The 22104-nt window shown below is 45.8% G+C and overlaps 1 protein-coding gene across 4 annotated transcripts in view; it reads left to right on the forward strand.

Moving 5' to 3' along the window:
- The first annotated feature begins 10402 nt into the window (after window positions 1–10402).
- Window positions 10403–22104, forward strand: part of LOC106586705 (target of Nesh-SH3) — a 47739-nt gene continuing 36037 nt past the window's right edge. For all 4 annotated transcript variants that reach the window (XM_045707492.2, XM_045707493.2, XM_014174254.3 and 1 more), the window contains exons 1-5: window positions 10403–10880; window positions 19409–19588; window positions 20047–20115; window positions 20248–20380; window positions 21192–21370. In XM_045707492.2, the coding sequence (XP_045563448.2) occupies window positions 10793–10880; window positions 19409–19588; window positions 20047–20115; window positions 20248–20380; window positions 21192–21370 (649 nt within the window). In that variant the 5' untranslated portion in view covers window positions 10403–10792. The remainder of the gene's footprint in view (window positions 10881–19408; window positions 19589–20046; window positions 20116–20247; window positions 20381–21191; window positions 21371–22104) is intronic.

The raw sequence follows: 22104 nt of genomic DNA on the forward strand, positions 1-22104 counted from the left end.
TATATGCATATTCTCGTTTCTGGGCAGGAGTAGTAAACAGATTAAATCGGGTACGTTTTTTATCCGGCCGTGAAAATGCTGCCCCCTATCCCAAAGAAGTTAATGCTACCTGAGTCAGCTCTCCGTACTTGTCCTGAGGAGCGTGCTAGCCGTCTGGTGAAGACTGTGCACCAGGTCTCCAATACGCCTCCCCAGTCCTGCACATCCTGTGCCAGCTCTACGCACTCACCCTGAAGTACGTGTCCCCGGTCCGGTACATCCAGTGCCTGCTCGCCGCACTCGCCCTGATGTACGCCTCCACAGCCCAGTACGTCCTGTGCTAGCTCCCTGCACTTGCCGTGCAAAGGTTGTCATCTGTCCAGGACACATTGTGCCAGCTCTACGCTCCAGACTTCCAGTGCGCCTCCACAGCCCGGTAAGCCCTGTGCCAGCTCCATGCACCAGACCTCCAGCGACGGACCCCAGTCCAGAGCTTCCGGCGACAGTTCCCAGTCCAGAGCTTCCGGCGACAGTTCCCAGTCCAGAGCTTCCGGCGACGTTTCACAGTCCAGAACCTTCAACGACGATCCACAGTCCGGAACCTCCAACGAAGGTCCACTGTCCGGAACCTCCTGAGACGGTCTGCGGTCGGGAACCTCCTGAGACGGTCTGCGGTCGGGAACCTCCTGCGACGGTCCGCTGTCCGGAACCTCCAGAGACGGTCCGTAGTCCGGAACCTCCAGCGACGGTTCCCGGTCCGGAGCCTCCAGCGACGGTTCCCGGTCCGGAGCCTCCAGCGACGGTTCCCGGTCCGGAGCCTCCAGCGACGGTTCCCGGTCCGGAGCCTCCAGCGACGGTTCCTGGTCTGGAGCCCTCTGCGACGATCTACGGTCCGGAGTCCCCGGCGACAATCCACGGTCTGGTTCCTCCGGCGACAATCCACGGTCCGGTTCCTCCGGCGATAATCCACGGTCCGGAGCCTGCGGAGACGATCCACGGTCCGGTTCCACAGAAGCGGAGGGATCCGCGAGCGGAGCGGGGTCAACGTCCCGAACCGGAGCCGCCACCGAGGCTAGATCCACCTCTACACAGACAACACCATTCTGTATACATCTGGCCTGTCTTTGGACACTGTGTTAACAAACCTCCATACGAGCTTCAATGCCATACAACACTCCTTCTGTGCCTCCAACTGCTTTTAAATGCTAGTAAAACTAAATGCATGCTCTTCAACCCGCACCCTCCCGCCCGACTAGCATCACTACTCTGGACGGTTCTGACGTAGAGTATGTGGACAACTACAAATACCTAGGTGTCTGGTTAGATTGTAAACTCTCCTTCCAGACTCATATTAAGCATCTCCAATCCAAAATGAAATCTAGAATCGGCTTCCTATTTCGCAACAAAGCATCCTTCACTCATGCTGCCAAACATACCCTCATAAAACTGACTATCCTGCCGATCCTTGACTTCAGTGATGTCATTTACAAAATAGCCTCCAACACTCTACTCAGCAAATTGGATGTAGTCTATCACAGAGCCATCCGTTTTGTCACCAAAGCCCCATATACTACCCACAATTGCGACCTGTACGCTTTCGTTGGCTGGTCCTCGGTACATATTCGTCGCCAAACCCACTGGTTCCAGGTCATCTATAAGTCTTTGCTAGGTAAAGCCCCGCCTTATCTCAGCTCACTGGTCACCATAGCAACACCCACCCGTAGCACGTGCTCCAGCAGTTATATCTCACTGGTCATCCCCAAAGTCAACACCTCCTTTGGATGCCTTTCCTTCCAGTTCTCTGCTGCCAATGACTGGAACGAATTGCAAAAATTCTTATATCTCCCTCACTAACTTCAAGCATTGGCTGTCAGAGCAGCTTACCGATCGCTGCAGCTGTACACAGCCCATCTGTAAATAGCCTATCCATCCAACCAACTACCTACCTCATCCCCATGTTGTTTTTTTGTTTTTTTTCCTGCTCTTTTGCACACCAGTATTTCTACTTGCACATCCTCATCTGCACATCTATCACTCCAACGTCAATTGCTAAATTGTAATTACTTCGCCATTATGGCCTATTTTTTGCCTAATCTCCTTCCTTCATTTGCACACACTGTATACAGATTTTCTATTTTGTTATTGACTGTATGTTTGTTTATCCCATGTGTAACTCTGTTGTTGTTTTTGTCAATACCGCTTTGCTTTATCTTGGCAAGGTGCAGTTGTAAATGAGAATTTGTTCTCAACTGGCCTACTTGGTAAAGTAAAAGTGAAATACATTTTTTTTAAAGAATGGGTGTGTGTGTCTATGCTCATACATTTGTATCTGTGTGTGTGTGTGTGTGTGTGTGTGTGTGTGTGTGTGTGTGTGTGTGTGTGTGTGTGTGTGTGTGTGTGTGTGTGTGTGTGTGTGTGTGTGTGTGTGTGTGTTGAAACTGAGGAGCTGCGAAAATATTTGCGGGAACATTCCATACATCATATTTTCCACTGTGCTGTCCAGAGCCATTAGTGTTCCTCATGTCCATTCTGGCAGGAAAACCAGCCTTGCACGAGACTACCCGAGATTCTACCCGCCAGTCACATGATACAGCTCAACCAATAGAATAGTGTTAAAGGTTCAGAGGTCATATGGTTTGCCCAACCATTGTCCAATGAGGAAGCAAGTGAGTGATGCTGAAAATGTTTAGAATATACAGTAGAATTTAACTTTTACTTTAGAGTGAAGGCATGAACCATGCTACTTCGAACAAGGATTTCACAGAGGACGTAATGAAAATGCAGGATTCATCAATAGTTTCTATAGAATCATCGATAATCATACTGTAGGCTATTGTGTATTCCCAAATTGGCGTAAATTGCTATGTGGAATTTGTAGGTGGAGAATCTAGAATTTGGAGGTGGAGAATCTAGAATTTGGAGGTGAAGAATCTAGAATTTGGAGGTGGAGAATTCTAGAATTTGGAGGTGAAGAATCTAGAATTTGGAGGTGGAGAATTCTAGAATTTGGGGATGAAGAATTCTAGAAATGTGTGGAGGACAAAATGTGAAACTGAAATGGAAAATTGGGACCCAATACCAGGTATCAGCAGATTAAAACGAAGAAGACGGAAAATATCCAAATAATTGTCTTTTTCCATTCTACATAATCACAACCTGGTCCAAGTGGGGAAACTTACAAACCCAAATGACTCTGGTAAGCTGCGAAATACTGTCTGCCTTGTGTGTGTGTGTGTGTGTGTGTGTGTGTGTGTGTGTGTGTGTGTGTGTGTGTGTGTCTGGGTGTGTGTCTGGGGGTGTGTGTGTGTGTGTGTGTGTGTGTGTGTGTGTGTGTGTGTGTGTGTGTGTGTGTGTGTGTGTGTGTGTGTGTGTGTGTGTGTGTGTGTGTGTGTGTGTGTGTGTGTACTGAGGCAGCAGTAAACATTTTCCACCTTATAGATATTGGGAAACACACTGATATAAAACAAAGGAAAAACATTTTGATGAAATATTGTGAGTTATAAGGTGAGGCCTGTCTTGTTTTGGTTAATTAAGGTCGGTTGGGGCGCTTGGGGAACGTTTTTCCACTCAAGTGGTGATTCTCCTCCACAGTCACAGAGGATGAGTCTATAAATCTGTGAATGGATGAGAGGCAAAATAGCCTGAAGGAGACGTACACACTCTCACATGCACAAGCGCGTGCACACACACACATCTTGAGTGTGTTCGTGTGCATGCATCAAATCAAATCATATCATATCTGTCACATGCTTGATAAACAACAGGTGTAGACTAACAGTAAAATGCTTACTTATAGGGCCCTTCCCAACAATGCAGAGAGAAATAATAGAAAAATAATAATAAGACAAGGAATAAATACACAATGAGTAATGATAACTTGGCTATATACACGGGTACCGGTACCGAGTTGATGTGCAGGAGTACGAGGTAATTGAGGTAGATATAGATATATAAGGTAGGGTTAAAGTAACTAGGCAACAGGATAGATAATAAACAGTAGCAGAAGCATATTTGATGAGTCAAAATACTTAACGTGAAAAGGGTCAATGCAGATAGTCCGCGTAGCTATTTGGTTAACTATTTAACAAACTACACTGAACAAAAATATAAATGCAACATGCAACAATTTCAAAGATTTTGCTGAGTTACAGTTCACGTAAGGAAATCAATCAATAGAAATAAATGAATTATGCCCTAATCTATGGATTTCACATGACTGGGCAGGGTTGCAGCCATGGGTGGGCCTAGGAGGACAACAGCTCTGGTGGACATTGCTTCAGTCAGCATGCCAATTGCACGCTCCCTCAAAACTTGAGACAGCTATGGCATTGTGTTGTGTGACAAAACGGCACATTTTAGAGTGCCTTTTATTGTCCTCTGCACAAGGTGCACCTGTGTAATGGTCATGCTGTTTAATCAGCTTCTTGATATGCCACACCTGTCAGGTGAATGGATTATCTTCACCTAGGAGAAATGCTCACTAACAGGAATGTAAACAAATTTGTCCAAAACATTTGAGAGAAATGTGCTTTTTGTGTGTTATCGAACATTTCTGGGATATTTAATTTCAGCTCATGAGACATGGAACCAACATGTTGTGTTTATATTTTTGTTCAGTGTATTTAGCAGTCTTAGAGCTAATTTATGCTTGATCCGAAATGTGATCGGAGGTGCCGTATGGATGGTGTGACACAATTGTGGAGCCTATGGAGGCATGCAGAGGCCAAATTGAGCTCTGTACCACATCACCGTGTGCCTCTCAAATTCTGTAACAATGCAGAGGGCTCCCTATAGCTCTGCATTGACATAATTGGTTGACGGTAGGTGAGATCAGGAGGTACTGTATAAACACAAACTCACTTCCTTGACAACTTCCTTCACAACAGCTCTGTGCTGCTCAGCAAATCGCAAGAAGTGTGAATGCCCTGACATCTGCAGAGGCTGTATCACCGTAAATGCTGCACGTCCAATGCAGACATCGGATTGACCATGCTGCGCCTTTTATGGCTTGGGGGTTAGAAGCTGCTCAGGGTCCTGTTGGTTCCAGACTTGTTGCATCAGTACTGCTTGCCTTGCGGTAGCATAGAGAACAGTCTATGACTTGGGTGGCTGGAGTTTTTGCCAGTTGTTAGCTGTCTCGTTGTCGTCGGTGATTAAGCCAACCACCATTGTGTCGTCAGCAAACTTAAGGATGGTGTTGGAGTCGTGAGCAGCCACACAGTCATGGGTGAACAGGGAGTACAGGAGTGGATTAAACACACACCCCTGAGGGGCCCCCGTGTTGAGTGGTAGATGTGACACTCACCACCTGGGGGCGGCCCGGCTGGAAGTTCGGGATCCAGTTGCAGAGGGAGGTGATTAGTCCCAGGGTCCTGAGCTTAGTGATGACCTTGGAAGGCACTATGGTGTTTAACGTTGAGCAATAGCATATAGGTGTTCGTCTTGTCCAGGTGGGAGGGGATAATGTGGAGAGCAATAGTGACTGCGTCATCTGTGGATCTGTGGGGCGGTATGTGAATTGGAGTGGGTCCTGGGTGTCTGGGATGATGGTGTTGATGTGAGTCATGACCAGCCTTTTGAAAGTGTTTCATGGCTACAGATGTGAGTTCTAAGGGGGCGATAGTCATTTAGACACGTTACCTTGCGTGCATGTGTGTGCGCACGTGTGAGTTTGAAGTTTTCCAGCAGCGTGGCTCTGGTTGGCAGGTGGGCCTGATGATTCTGCAAAAGGCTATAAAATGGAGGAAAGGAACAACCAATCAGTGATTACTAAAGCAGAACAACGTGTCTCACCTACATGGTTCTGCTCTCTGAAATATCACTTCTTTCAGCAGAGATGCAACTACTATACTGAACAACAATATAAACGCAACATGTAAAGTGTTGGTCCCATGTTTCATGAGCTGAAATAAAAGATCACAGAAATGTTCCATATGAACAAAAAGCTTATTTCTCTCTAAATGTATTTCTCTTTTGTGCACTAATGTGTTTACATCCCTGTTAGTGAGCATTTCTCCTTTGCCAAGATAATCCATCCACCTGACAGGAGTGGCATATCAAGAAGCTGATTAAACAGCAAGATCATTACACAGGTGCACCTTGTCCTGGGGACAATAAAATGCAACTCTAAAATGTGCCGTTTTGTCACACAACACAATCCCACAGATGTCTCAAGTTTTGAGGGAGCATGCAATTGGCATGCTGACTGAAGCAATGTCTACCAGAGCTGTTGCCAGATAATTTAATGTTAATTTCTCTACCATTAGCCGTCTCCAAAGTCGTTTTAGAGAATGTGGCAGTACATCCAACCGGCCTCACAACCAGAGACCACGTGTAACATCGCCAGCCTAGGACATCCACATCCGGCTTCTTCACCTGCAGGATCGTCTCAGACCAGCCACCCAGACAACTGATCAAATTGTGGGTTTGCACAACCAAAGAATTTCTGCACAAGCTGTCAGAAATCATTTCACGTAAGCTCATCTGCGTGCTTGTCATCCTCACCAGGGTCTTGACCTAACTGCAGTTCGGAATCATAACGGACTTCAGTGGGCAAATACTCACCTTTGTTGGCCACCGGCACACTGAAGAAGTGTGCTCTTCACGGATTAATTCCGGTTTCAACTGTACTGTGCAGATGGCAGACGGTGTGTATGGTGTCGTGTGGGCAAGCTGTTTGCTGATGTCAATGTTGTGAACAGTGTCCCATGGTGGAGATGGGGTTATGGTATGGGCAGGCATAAGCTTCAGACAATGAACACAATAGTATTTTATTGATGGCAATTTGAATGCAAAGAGATACCATGACAAGATCCTGAGGCCAATTGTCGTGCCGTTCATCCGACACCATCACCTCATGTTTTAGCATGATAATGCACAACCCAATATAGCAAGGATCTGTACACAATTTCTGGAAGCTGAACATGTCCTAGTTCTTCCATGGCCTGCTGTCACGACTCCCACTGAAGGTGGCGCCCCCTCCTGCTCGGGTGGTGCTCGGCGGTCGTCGTCACCGGCCTACTAGCTGCCACTGATTCCTTTTGTTTTCCCCCCCTTTCTGTTATTGTTTGCACCTGTCCTTAGTTGGGTTGATTAGCGGGGCTATATTAGCTAGTTGGCCCGCCTGCTCTTTGTGCGGGATTGTTTCTCATTTGTATTGCTTGTGTATACGCTGTTGGTGTTTTGCGCTAGTGCGTGTTTTTGCGCCGACTGTGTTTGTCCCCTGTGTTTGGGGCACTTTGTTTTGTGTGCGCTCATATTGCTATTTGGGGTGGCTTGTGTTTTCGCCGTTGGGCTCATTAAAAGCCATTACCCGATATCGCTGCTTCCTGCGTCTGATTCCTCTCCCACAACGCTCAAGCCTTACACCTGCATACTCAGACATGTGACCCATTGAGCATGTTTGGGATGCAGTGTGTTCCAGTTCCCGCCAACATCCAGCAACTTCACACAATGAAGAGTACGACAACATTCCACAGGCCACAATCAACAACCTGGTCAACTCTATGCGAAGGATATGTGTCACGCTGCATTAGGTAAATGGTGGTCACACCAGATACTGACTGATTTTCTGACCCACGCCCCTACCATTTTTTGTGACCAACAGTTGCATATCTGTATTCCCATACATGTGAAATCCATAGATTAGGGCCTAATGTATTTATTTCAGTTGATTTCCTTATATGAACTGTTGTTTCATATAACAAATTAATTGTTCATGTTGCATTTATATTTTTGTTCAGTGTAGATCACCATAGGATTGACTATATAGTACATCAGTATCCATCTGACAGACATACACACACTGGCACCAGGCACACAGACACGCAGTATAAGCACATACTTGTAGACAAGTGTTTCTGACCTCAAAGGAATCTGAGGTCAGAGGTGGGGTGTCAGAGGTCAGGGTCACGAATAGCTCCGGACATTGTCTGACAGGTATATGGCTATCTTGAAATAAACAACATTCCACTACAGGTTAGCTGGATAGCATGGATAAGGCCTGGAGAAGGTTAACAAAGGAAATATCTTAAGAACAAAACTGACAGATGCTATGGGAACAGTTATCTTGTCTTCCCCGGAGTATGTGGAACATTGACTAGATTGGATGAAAACTCTGTGTCTCAGATTTAAATCAAAGGCACCTGTCTCACTTCAGAGGTTTCACAACATTTTAGAGTACTTTGGACATTTTTGTTGGCACAGCTTTAGTCCAACCCCTCTCTATTTTACCCTCCCTCCCTCGTTCTTTCTCTCTTCCTCCACTCTCTCTCTCCATTTCTCCATCCATCCCTTTTTTACCCTCCCTCCCTCGTTCTTTCTCTCTTCCTCCACTCTGTCTCTCCATTTCTCCATCCATCCCTTTTTTACCCTCCCTCCCTCGTTCTTTCTCTCTTCCTCCACTCTGTCTCTCCATTTCTCCATCCATCCCTTTTTTACCCTCCCTCCCTTGTTCTTTCTCTCCCTCCTCCCTCTCTCTCTGGCCACCCATCCTTTGCCCAGTACAGAGGGACAGAGGTGGTATTGTGCTGTACAGAGGGAGTCTTGGACATGGCTTTTGCAGCAAAGACACGGTTATGTAAGCTGAGCTCAGACAACGCCATCCTGCACTCACTGTTCTGTCTCTTCCTGTGGCTTCATCACTGATCACCCTCACAGACTACATGGGGAGAGGATGAGTGGGAGGGAGATGTAAGGAGGAGGGAGGAAGTGGAAGGAGGTGGTTAGAGGAGGAAAAAGGTTGGAGGAGGTAGAAGGAGGTGGAGGGAGGAACAGCAGTTGAAGAGGTTGAACAGGGGGACGGGGCTTGGCCAGGTACAGGGGCAGGATAGTAAAAAGTTCCCCATTGTCCTCAGATAAACCCTGACACACCAGTCTATGGCTGGCTTACTGGACAGGACAAAGAGACAAAGAATCAACATTTTTACAACCTTAACTATAGCCATTTTGTGATCTGACTAAGTCTTTAGTCCTTGATGTCTAATGCAAATTAACAAAGACATTGTGTATTTTCCTATTTTGTTCTAAATATAGTTGTTTCTCATTTATAAGCTCTGAATAATAACATTTAAAGGAAAGTAGTCTGTTGCACCATAACACGTCCCACTGGGCACAGATGTCAATTCAATGCGTATTCCACATTGGTTCAACGTCATTTCAATCAACGTTAATTCAACCAGTGTGTGCCCAGTGGGATATCTTTATGTGAATATTGACTCTGTAGCACCATAACACATACCTTTATATGGATATTGGAGAACGAAGCCTGTGTCCTGGAATATGACAGTGCATAGGGACTTCCTGTTTGAATAGACCCGCCCCCTCTGCCCAAGCCTAGTTCCTGTCTCGTGTGATGGCATGTGGGATGGAACCTCAGTGCCAGAGGGGCGGAGCTCCTGGTAACACACCCCATCCCAGAGGCCTGGTTCTGGCAGAACTTTGCTGGACGACTGACTGCTGGCAGTCTGGACCCAGACAGACACACACATGCACACGCTCAATCACATGCGCTTACACACACGCGCACATGTGCCCAAGTATGTACGCAAGCACACACTCACGTTACCACGCACGTTACCACACACTCACTGTGCCCAATGGTGATAAACATTGATGGATGAGTCTGCAGTTGAAAGGCACTTTTATGGTGCAGCACTAATATACCAGCACGTGTTTGTGATGGGTGGGTGACATGTTGCCAAAATGCCATGTTTGGGGGCTTGCTCATAGTTACGTGCATGAAGTGACCAAAGTTGCACGTGTTAGTGGCGCGTTTTGGGGTTTGGTACAGTAGAATGAGTTGAGATTGTGTGAGAGAGGAATGAGAGAGGAATGAGAGAGGGATGAGAGAGAGATGAGAGAGGGATGAGAGAGGGATGAGAGAGGGATGAGAGAGGGATGAGAGAGGGATGAGAGAGGAATGAGAGAGGGATGAGAGAGAGATGAGAGGGATGAGAGAGGGATGAGAGAGGGATGAGAGAGGGGTGAGAGAGGGATGAGAGAGGAATGAGAGCGTGATGAGAATGGAAGACTCTTACATAACCTTACAACTTTGGGCTAAATTAAGAGAGAGGTAAAAAGAGTGGTAGAGTGAGGGATAGGAAAGGAAGGAAAAAGAAGGAGGGAGACAAAGAAAGGAAAGGGAGAAATAGAGAATAAGTGCAATGAAAAATCAGCAAGAGCTTTATGGATAGAAAACAGTGGAGTTGTGGACATCGTAGAAAAAAACATGCAGAAAGAATGAAAGTGGGATGAGAGAGCGAGAGAGAGAGAGAGAGAATGAGTGGGTGTGACAGAATGTAAAAGAGCTCTGTTCTCTGTGGGAGAGTGAGAAAAAAGAAGGAGGTGTGTTTGCCTCCCTGTGTCCCCTCCCTCTGTATGTATATATGCTGCAGGCTGGTCTCCCTGGATCCCAGAGCACAGCATAGAGTCCCAGAGCAACCATCCCCTCAGCCCCAGACAGAGCCTGTCCAGTGTGCTGCACTAGTCCTGAGACCCACCAGCTCAGAGAAGTAGTCCAGCCACCAGAGACAGTTCTCAGAATCACACAGACCTAGGAGAATGACTTTACTGTTCTAGTTCTACTGTTCTAGTCGTATACCAGGCTCAGTCTGTGAGCTAGTCCGGAGCTGGTTGATATTTACACTGAAATTCTCCAGTACTTTAGTCCAGTGGTTCACCTTAGTCCTCCTCTTAGTCCTGAACTGAGATCCTTTAGTGGAGCACCTGAGCAGATCTACACAAGTCACGTGTATCTAGTGAGACCCACCAGCCAGTCCTTTTTACCTGAGACCTCTGCAGATCAGCTACAACCATGCAGCGTTCACACACCTTCCTCCTCTTCCTCCTCTTCATCGTTGGGATGGTGCTAGCCAGCTCGTCCACGGCTCGGAGAAGCAGAGGTAGGTGACATCTGCATCATCATCATGGCCATGATGAACCCTTACAGTTGACTTCTGATCAATACAATGGTATTTGAATTGCTTGGCTTGCACTAAACACTTACAGTCGATTCCTGGTCAATACAATGAAAATGACAGGACTTTAATAAGAACTGGTGAAATAGAGCACACAGCCTGCAGTTATCCAATGTTTACTTATCAAGAGTTGACTGTACATGAAATAGCATGAATATATGCCTTTTTTATTGGAATTCTGTCTTGCCTATCACAACGACAGTTAGCCTCAGATGAAGTAAATGAAATGTGAATGCAGGTGAATGAAATGTGGACACCCCATACTATGATCACATTACATTTTATGATGCTGACCGCTCAGTTTCATGTAGAATTGTTGGACCAAACTGGAGACTGGTATTTATCATCATCAGATAGGGCTAATTATCAACCTACAACTGGATCCTGTAGTGATTATGGGTTCATATAATATTGTTAGACATCATTTTTTATCCTTTATTTAACTAGGCAAGTGAGTTAAGAACAAATTCTTATTTACAATGTCAGCCTACCGGGGAACAGTGGGTTAACTACCTTGTTCAGGTGTAGAATGACAGATTTTTACATCGTCAGCCCGGGGATTCGATCCAGCAACCTTTCAGTTACTGGCCCAACGCTCTAACTACTAGGATACCTGCCGCCCAATTATTGCTTTGTTGAATCTATGTCTGGACTATGACTGTTATTGTAATGCTTGCGCTGAGACTATGTCCGCTGAGACCATGCTCAAAACAATGGGCGTACTTCATGCTATGTGGTCATGGTCTAGGTACACTATGATTAATGCTATGCAATTGTTATTATAAACTGGGTGGTTTGAGCCTTGAATGCTGATTGGCTGACTGCCATGGTATAACAGACCGTATACCATGGGTATGACAAAACATTTATTTTTACTGCTCTAATTACGTTGGTAACCAGTTTATAATAGCAATAAGGCACCTCGGGGGTCCGCGTTGCATCGTGCTTCAGAACAGCCCTTAGCTGTGGTATATTGGCCATATATTGGTATATTGGCCATATACCACACCCCCCAGGCGCCTTATTGCTTAATCATACTGTATGTTGGATGGTATGTGATGTGGTTGTTAATGTATCATGTGTTATTGCATTTGACCGTTATCACACGGCAGCCGAAACGTGCTGCCCTGCAAATGTTACCGTGACAACCACAGGTGGCCGTTGCCTTGCCCCATATTGCCTGAAAAGCTAGTGGTTCTGTAAATGTGTGCCTAGACACATGCACTCAATTGAGAGATAAAGTTTGCCCTATAGGTACACAGTAGAATACAGTACTCTGTGTCTTCTGTATGCCTACTGTACATCATGTTGAAACTCCATGGACTGTCTTTCGTTGACCGGGAGCAAGGTGTTCCAAGGTGTTCACTATTCACAACTGGCCATGTCCAAAATTGTGCTCGTGCTGGATTTTTTAAGAGCCACGGGAGTTTGTCCTATTTCCGTGAAACAAGGTGGGCAGGCGAGGGTAAGAGAGGTTAACTCCTACTAATAGTGTCCAGTCTTTACAAATGAAAGTGTTTCCAGGTTACAGGTCAGGATTGTGGCAGTTTGGTCCTTTTTGCAATGTGCCATGTTGTTGATGCACTTTATATCTCTTTGTGCATGTTAGGTGTATTAAATACTGATGAAGACAGCATGGCTGTTGAAACGATGGTATTAAATTCTTGCATCTGAGCTCCTACAGTGTGAGACTCTCCTTTAATTTTTCAGTTGTATGTGCTCTTACAGCCTGAGGGATGGAGGGGTGGATAAGAGAGCTAGAAAGATAGAGGGATGAATAAGAGAGCTAGAAAGATAGAGGGATGGATGAGAGAGGGCTGGACAGATGGAGGGATTGATGAGAGAGGGCTAGACAGATGGAGGGATGGCTGAGAGATAGCTAGACAGATGGAGAGATGGCTGAGAGAGGGCTGGATAGATGGAGGGATTGATGAGAGAGCGCAAGACAGATGGAGAGATGGCTGAGAGAGGGCTAGGCAGATGTAGGGATGGCTGAGAGATAGCTAGACAGATGGAGGGATGGCTGAGAGAGGGCTAGACAGATGTAGGGATGGCTGAGAGATAGCTAGACAGATGTAGGGATGGCTGAGAGAGGGCTAGACAGATGGAGGGATGGCTGAGAGATAGCTAGACAGATGTAGGGATGGCTGAGAGATAGCTAGACAGATGGAGGGATGGCTGAGAGAGGGCTAGACAGATGTAGAGATGGCTGAGAGATAGCTAGACAGATGGAGGGATGGCTGAGAGAGGGCTAGACAGATGTAGGGATGGCTGAGAGATAGCTAGACAGATGTAGGGATGGCTGAGAGATAGCTAGACAGATGGAGGGATGATTGGAGAGCAATGGAGGGAGACGAAGGAAGGGAGAGTTGGGAAAAGAGAAAAATATTTTTGCCACCGGAGAAAACAGCTGTAGTTGAGCCAGATGTGGGAGATATAGTATGAGATCAGGTGGACCAGTGCAGATGATAGTGTGGGAGAGTTAGCCCAGGCACGGCTCTCACTAGCTGGGCTGTGATGTAAAGCTCTCCTCCCTGAGAACCTGGAGCATGGCTGGCCCATGGCCAAAGGTGTGGTGCAGTGGTGTAAAGCCCCCTAAAGCTTATCAAGCCCCACCCCCTCCCCTGTCCCCCATTGGAGTTATGTGATCCTGTAGGTGAGGCCTCGCTCTTTTTGTTCTGAGGCGGAACCATTCTTCCCCAGCTCTTCACCTTCTCATTTTCAGGATGGAAACCTGAGAGCCAAACACCAGCAGAGCTACATAAAATCAACTTCAGCTAGAGAGCCCCACAGTCTTCAACTAGACTACAGCTAGAGAGCCCCACAGTCTTCAACTAGACTAGAGCCACAGAGCCCCACAGTCTTCAACTAGACTAGAGCCACAGAGCCCCACAGTCTTCAACTAGACTACAGCTAGAGAGCCCCACAGTCTTCAACTAGACTACAGCTAGAGAGCCCCACAGTCTTCAACTAGACTACAGCTAGAGAGCCCCACAGTCTTCAACTAGACTAGAGCCACAGAGCCCCACAGTCTTCAACTAGACTTAGAGCCACAGAGCCCCACAGTCTTCAACTAGACTAGAGCCACAGAGCCCCACAGTCTTGAACTAGACTACAGCTAGAGAGCCCCACAGTCTTCAACTAGACTAGAGCCACAGAGCCCCACAGTCTTCAACTAGACTAGAGCCACAGAGCCCCACAGTCTTGAACTAGACTACAGCTAGAGAGCCCCACAGTCTTCAACTAGACTAGAGCCACAGAGCCCCACAGTCTTCAACTAGACTTAGAGCCACAGAGCCCCACAGTCTTCAACTAGACTACAGCTAGAGAGCCCCACAGTCTTCAACTAGACTAGAGCCACAGAGCCCCACAGTCTTCAACTAGACTAGAGCCACAGAGCCCCACAGTCTTCAACTAGACTAGAACCACAGAGCCCCACAGTCTTCAACTAGACTACAGCTAGAGAGCCCCACAGTCTTCAACTAGACTACAGCTAGAGAGGCCCACAGTCTTCAACTAGACTACAGCTAGAGAGGCCCACAGTCTTCAACTAGACTACAGCTAGAGAGCCCCACAGTCTTCAACTAGACTACAGCTAGAGAGCCCCACAGTCTTCAACTAGACTACAGCCACAGAGCCCCACAGTCTTCAACTAGACTACAGCTAGAGAGCCCCACAGTCTTCAACTAGACTACAGCTAGAGAGCCCCACAGTCTTCAACTAGACTTAGAGCCACAGAGCCCCACAGTCTTCAACTAGACTACAGCTAGAGAGCCCCACAGTCTTCAACTAGACTACAGCTAGAGAGCCCCACAGTCTTCAACTAGACTACAGCTAGAGAGCCCCACAGTCTTCAACTAGACTTAGAGCCACAGAGCCCCACAGTCTTCAACTAGACTACAGCTAGAGAGCCCCACAGTCTTCAACTAGACTACAGCTAGAGAGCCCCACAGTCTTCAACTAGACTACAGCTAGAGAGCCCCACAGTCTTCAACTAGACTACAGCTAGAGAGCCCCACAGTCTTCAACTAGACTACAGCTAGAGAGCCCCACAGTCTTCAACTAGACTACAGCTAGAGAGCCCCACAGTCTTCAACTAGACTACAGCTAGAGAGCCCCACAGTCTTCAACTAGACTACAGCTAGAGAGCCCCACAGTCTTCAACTAGACTACAGCTAGAGAGCCCCACAGTCTTCAACTAGACTACAGCTAGAGAGCCCCACAGTCTTCAACTAGACTACAGCTAGAGAGCCCCACAGTCTTCAACTAGACTAGAGCCACAGAGCCCCACAGTCTTCAACTAGACTTAGAGCCACAGAGCCCCACAGTCTTCAACTAGACTACAGCTAGAGAGCCCCACAGTCTTCAACTAGACTACAGCTAGAGAGCCCCACAGTCTTCAACTAGACTACAGCTAGAGAGCCCCACAGTCTTCAACTAGACTTAGAGCCACAGAGCCCCACAGTCTTCAACTAGACTACAGCTAGAGAGCCCCACAGTCTTCAACTAGACTAAAGTTAAAGAGCCCCTAAAACACAAAACCTGCCCAGTAGTGTGTGAATGTGTGTGTTTTATGTACTGTATGTGCATACAGTGGGATCATAGTAGTCAATGTCCCTTCAAACAGAGGAAGGAGAAGAACAAGTATAGAAGGACATGAAGGGGGAGGAATCCAAAAACTAAGAATACAAAACAAGCTGCCAAGAGGACCTAGTTTGGCAAGATTAACAACAAACGTGACAATGATTCCAAAGCTACACACACACACACACACACACACACACACACACACACACACACACACACACACACACACACACACACACACACACACACACACACACACACACACACACACACACACACACACACACACACACACACACACACACACACACACACACACACAGTGAATTTGCATTTCTGCGAGAGCACTGAGCTCAACCACTGACAGGCCTAATGACCTCCTCCCTCTCCCAGAGGATTATCCATCACCAGTGATGAGCCGGGATGGCCGTTGTGAAGCCCAGTCGCCTCCAGTCAATGTTTCCGCTCAGTCTCTTCAGTCTAAGGGAGGCTCTATGATCCAGCCATAGAGGAATACAGTGTGATCAGAGTGGGAGGGTTTATTGTGTCTTGTTGTGCTGATGGATTGATGGATTGTCTGGTCCACTTTTTGTGGTGATTCACTATCAGTATGAGGTGGAGGTTTCATCTCTTGATCAAGAAAGGATTGTATTTTAGGATTGTGTCGTTTCTCTGATGTGCTTCTACACCTGCATTGCTTGCTGTTTGGGGTTTTAGGCTGGGTTTCTGTACAGCACTTTGAGATATCAGCTGATTAAAGAAGGGCTATATAAATACATTTGATTTGATTTGTTGAAGTGTGCGAGTGGAGAAAGTTGCTGTAGTAAACCCCATGATAACATGGTGATAGGCAGAGCTCTCCTCCATAAAAACAAAACATCTAACTGATCTTCCCTCTTAGTAACCACTTGGATGAATACTGCAGCTATGTGGGAAATGTGCATTAGTTATCACCTTCTAATAACATTCAGATGACATTTATGAAAGAATGTATGATTTATTGATCTATTGCATAATTAAATAAGTGTGCGTAGCTGCTGAGACCTGGAACAGAGTGTGAAGCACACTGCACACACTGTGTCCCTGTCACAACATGTGGACTACATTTTCTCAGATGAAGAGCCAATTAGCTATCTCAATGGTTTTATCTGAACATTTCACATGACGTTTCTCTCATACCTGTGTAGTAACATATATGGTAACACAATTGTTTAGTAATATGTTGTTGCTATAGGTGTGAGCTTTTCACCTGGTGCAAATGCTTAGTAATTGTGGCCCTAGATGGTCAAAGGCATGCCCTATCCATGAGGTCCATCAAGGTCAAAGAGTCAATTGGTACATTCAACTGAAGTATTTATTCGTTACATATAACAGGGTGCTGGTAAGTTCAGGTCCATGATTACAGATGGCTATCTACAGGTCTGCTGCCCTCAGTACAAGCCTAGGTGTTTGTGTGTGCGTGTGTTTGTTATGAAGATGAATATGGTCCTCAAGCTGTAAGTCAGTGGTAACAGTGACAAAGCTTTGGTCAGTTTGAACATTCTGTTACGTTGGAGATGTTGGAATTTAAAGATGATAATCCGTCATTCTTAATCCTCACTGCCTGTATCCAAGACGATAACAAAATCCTCTTCCTTATCTGTGCTGTTGTTGGCTAATATTCCTTTCTAGTCTCATCTGTTCTTGTGGCTTGGCTGTGAACAGCTTTAATTTTAATTCAGACTGTAACACAATAATTGTGGAATAAGTGAAGAGGTATGAAAACTTTCTGAAGGCACTGTAGATGATTGGGGTAATGACTGTCCATTTATAAACATCCAGTCATTTCAAACTGGAAATACATATAGATAAGCCTGATAGTCCCTGGTGAAGAACGGCCAAACTGTTGGGGTTTGGACCAGGTTCTTAGATGACTGAGACAATGTTTGCTTGTTTTGGAGTTGGAGAAACGCAGCCTGACGTTTCCAAATGTTTCATACACTGGAACCCCCCCCCCCCCCCTTGGAGCCAAAGCAAAAACCAATCCCTCATTGTTTGTTCTGAAATATTGAGGAGAAAAAAAAACAAATGCAGTTTTGATAGAAAACACACAGTTGGCAAAGCTTGAGGCTATTTATCAAAACCATGGTTTCCCCTCATTTCTGGCCAACCTCTATGTCTCTGGCGGCTGCTGGCAGTGTGTGTATATTTATTTTTTCAAAAGCATGTTCCACAATTTCAACTTAACTATTTAGTTTGCCCTTAGATATCTCACTGCAGTTTGCAAAATGCACATACTGTATAATGAAGTAAAATACGTGACCGACTAGCTCGATTCAGTCTTACACTGCCTTCAGAAAGTATTCAGACCCCTTGTCTTTTTCCACATTTTGTTACTTTACAGCCTTACTCTGAAATGGATTAAATAAAACACTTTCCTCAGCAATCTACACACAATACCCATAATGACAAAGCAAAAACAGGTTTTTAGATTTTTTTGGAAAATGTATTAAAAATAAAAAATAAAAATAACTTATTAAATAAGTATTCAGACCTTTTGCTATGAGACTCGAAATTGGGCTCAGGTAAATCCTGCTTCCATTGATCATCATTGCGATGTTTATACAACTTGAATGGATTCCACCTGTGGTAAATTCAATTGATAGGACATGATTTGGGAAGGCACACACCTGTCTATATAAGATCCCACAGTTGACAGTGCATGTCAGAGCAAATACCAAGCCATGACGTTGAAGGAATTGTCCGTAGAGCTCCGAGACAGGATTCTGTCGAGGCACAGGTCTGGGGAAGGTTACCAAAAAATGTCTGCAGCATTGAAGGTCCCCAAGAACACAGTGGCCTCTTAAATGGAAGAAGTTTGGAACCACCAAGTCTTTTTCTAGAGCTGGCCGCCTGGCCAAACTGAGAAATTGGGGGGGGGGGGGGGGGGTCCTTGGTCAGGGAGGTGACCACGAACCCGACAGAGCTCTAGAGTTCCTCTGTGGAGATGAGAGAACCTTTCAGAAGGACAATCCTTGATGAAAACCTGGTCCAGAGTGCTCAGGACCTCAGACTGGGGCGAAGGTTCACCAACAGGACAACAACCCTAAGCACACAGCCAATACAATGTAGGAGTGGCTTTGGGACAAGTCTCTGAATGTCCTTGAGTGGCCCAGCCAGAGCCTGGACTTGAACCCAATCGGTACATCTCTGGAGAGACCTGAAAATAGCTGTGCTGCGACGCTCCCCATCCAACCTGACAAAGAACAATGGGAGAAACTCCCCAAATACAGGTGTGCCAAGCTTGTAGCTTCATACCCAAGAAGACTCAAGGCTGTTATCGCTGCCAAAGGTGCTTCAACAAAGTACTGAGTAAAGGGTCTGAATACTTATGTACGTAAATGTGATATTTCATTATTATACATTTTTTTTATTAGCAAACATTTCTAAAAACCCGTTTTTGCTTTGTCATTATGGGGTATTGTGTGTAGATTGATGAGGGAGAAATTTTTTTTCATCCATTTTAGAATAAGGCTGTAACCTAACAAGATGTGATAAATGTGGAAAAAGTCAAGGGGTCTGAATACTTTTCGAAGGCACTGCTTCCAAATAATGTTACTACACAGATCAGACACTTAACGTTAGCTAGCGAGCCAGCCAGCTAACATTAGCTAGCTAGCTAACAGTACACTTTAACTTGCAATGAAATGACTTTCTGACAAAATTAGAAATATATAATGTATGTAGCTAGCAAGACTCTCTTACCTGTATACATGGATGAATGCGTCTCCCTCTATTTCACGGATGCCATGGTTGCCCTTAGTTTGAAGATGTAATCCGTAGACAGGGATTTTATACAACAACCTTCTGTGTTCCTCTGCCCCCAGTGAGACGTCAGAACATGAAGGTGAGGATCAACGCTACAGGCGACACCATCGTGATGAAGTTTGTACGTCCCAACGCTGACACCAAGCTGGAGGGCTACATCCTGGGCTACGGAAGCAGCATGTTCTCTAAACAGTTCATCCAACTCCCAGAGAACGGACTGCCCTACGAGACCGAGATCGGTGAGGCGTTTGTGTGTGTTTGGTATGTAATGTATGATTGCATGATTATGCCCCATGAACTGTGGTAGATTGCTCTGGCACACGTGTTTTATCTTCACGTTCTAGTCATGGTTTGATTCTATGCATTCTGACAAAGGACAGATCTGTGCAGACTCACTTTGACTCATCCAACATCCATACAACACACATACCTAGACACATGTAGATGCTCGCACACACACACACACACACACACACACACACACACACACACACACACACAGAGAAAACACACACACACACACACCTCACCCTCAAGCCTCCTTTTCAAGACAGCATGTCCTGTTCCTGTCTGGAATGTTCAGTCAGGTAACATATGAGAACACACACACTCAACGCTATGGAGCGATCCACTTCAGAGACATTCATTAGCAACCTTTCTTCTGCTAGCAGTGCTAAACCCTGAATCTCTCTTCCAGATGCCGAGCCCAAGTACCTGATTGCTGTCCAGCCCGTCCCAATTAACAATGTGAAGAAACAGTGCACAGGTACTGCACGTGCACCAACTCTGTGTTACCAGTAATGATTTGAAAGATTACATTGACTTTTTTCTTATTTATACCCACTGCTTTGAATTTGATGAGGTTGACCTTTGAACTCTGACCCCTGTGACTCCCCAGGCAAGGTGAACCTGGAGAAGCCACTGCACCTGGTGATTGGGTCCGTGACCCCCACCTCGGTGCTGCTGTCCTGGGGGACCTTCCTCAAGACGCCCTACGAGGTGGACATCATGAACGACTGCCTGGAGGACGGGTGAGTTAAAGTACACCAACATACATGTAAAGACGCACAAACATGTACGCTCAGAGTGAGCCAGTGAGGGGGTTACGGGTACACAGCTCATGTCCCAACCCGTCTACAAAGGTTCATGTTGTTCCCGTTCCAGTGCTGGTTCGTCATGCTGCTCTCTGTCCACAGAGACACAGGGCAGTAAGGGTACTCAGATGGGTCAAAAAGCACACAGTGGGTCCCACCACACTAAGGAGATTATTTTCACAGCTTGAGAAAAGCAGACGTATTTCACTCAAACTGACACTCACAGTATGTCATACACAACAGACAGCATTAGAAATGTGGTATAACTGCAACACATTGTTCCTCCAGGGAGGCAGTGGGGCGAGGGCACAGGTGTATGTAGTGGTGGAGTGATCCTCATCCTACACATCAACCAACTGTACCTCTTCCCCTCTTCTCTCTACTCAGCTTTGGAAAACCCATTGGAAAGCTTGACCTCAACCTGCTCTGCTCACAGCAAACTCTAAAGTCCCTACTAGCTTTTCAAACACTTGAATGTCGCACACGACCACGGCCTGCACAACACATCTCAAACAGGAAACTAGAACTTTCAGCTCTGCATTCACAGCTTAATAACAAGCCATTGTGTTACAAATGAGTCCCTAGAAACTGTGCCATCATGCTGTAGTATCCATGTTACTACACAATGTCTGACATTTCTATTAAATTATATGTTTGTTGACATAGTCACTACACAATACATGTTATAATACTACTGATGAAAATGTGTGATAATGAACAATGTTGTGTTCTATCTGTGTTGACCCAGGCACTACACAGTGCGTTACCGTGAGAGGAACAGGAAGTGGACTCAACAGACCTGCCCCTCCAGCGACATGGTCATCGATAACCTGAAGCCCAACACGGCCTACGAGTTTGGTGTCCGACCCAACAACGAGGAACGCAGCGGAGTGTGGAGCAAGCCAGTTATCCACAACACCAACATGGGTAGGTCAACTAAACACTTTGTCTCTTTCCTTCTATGGTGCATCGCTCAAATCATTCCCCCTTCAAACACATCCAAAAATGGATGCAGCACTGAGTCTGTCAGTATCTTACACATATCACCTGTTTTTATATACAGTTGAAGTTGGAAGTTTACATACACCTTAGCCAAATACATTTAAACTCAGTTTTTCACAATTCCTGACATTTAATCCTAGTAAAAATTCCCTGTCTTAGATCAGTTAGGATCACCACTTTATTTTAAGAATGTGAAATGTCAGAATAATAGTAGAGAGAATGATTTATTTCAGCTTTTATTTCTTTCATCACATTCCCAGTGGGTCAGTAGTTTACATACACTCAATTAGTATTTGGTAGCATTTCCTTTAAATTGTTTAACTTGGGTCAAACGTTTTGGGTAGCCTTCCACAAGCTTCCCACAATAAGTTGGTGAATTTTGGCCCATTCCTCCTGACAGAGCTGGTGTAACTGAGTCAGGTTTTGTAGGCCTCCTTGCTCGCACAAGCTTTTTCAGTTCTGCCCACAAATGTTCTATGGGATTGAGGTCAGGGCTTTGTGATGGCCACTCCAATACCTTGACTTTATTGTCCTTAAGCTGTTTTTCCACAACTTTGGAAGTATGCTTGGGGTCATTGTCCATTTGGAAGACCCATTTGCGACCAAGCTTTAATTTCTTGACTGATGTCTTGAGATGTTGCTTCAATATATCCACATAA

The sequence above is a fragment of the Salmo salar genome, chromosome 25, assembly GCF_965601325.2.
Source record: "Salmo salar chromosome 25, fSalSal1, whole genome shotgun sequence".
NCBI lineage: Eukaryota > Metazoa > Chordata > Actinopteri > Salmoniformes > Salmonidae > Salmo > Salmo salar.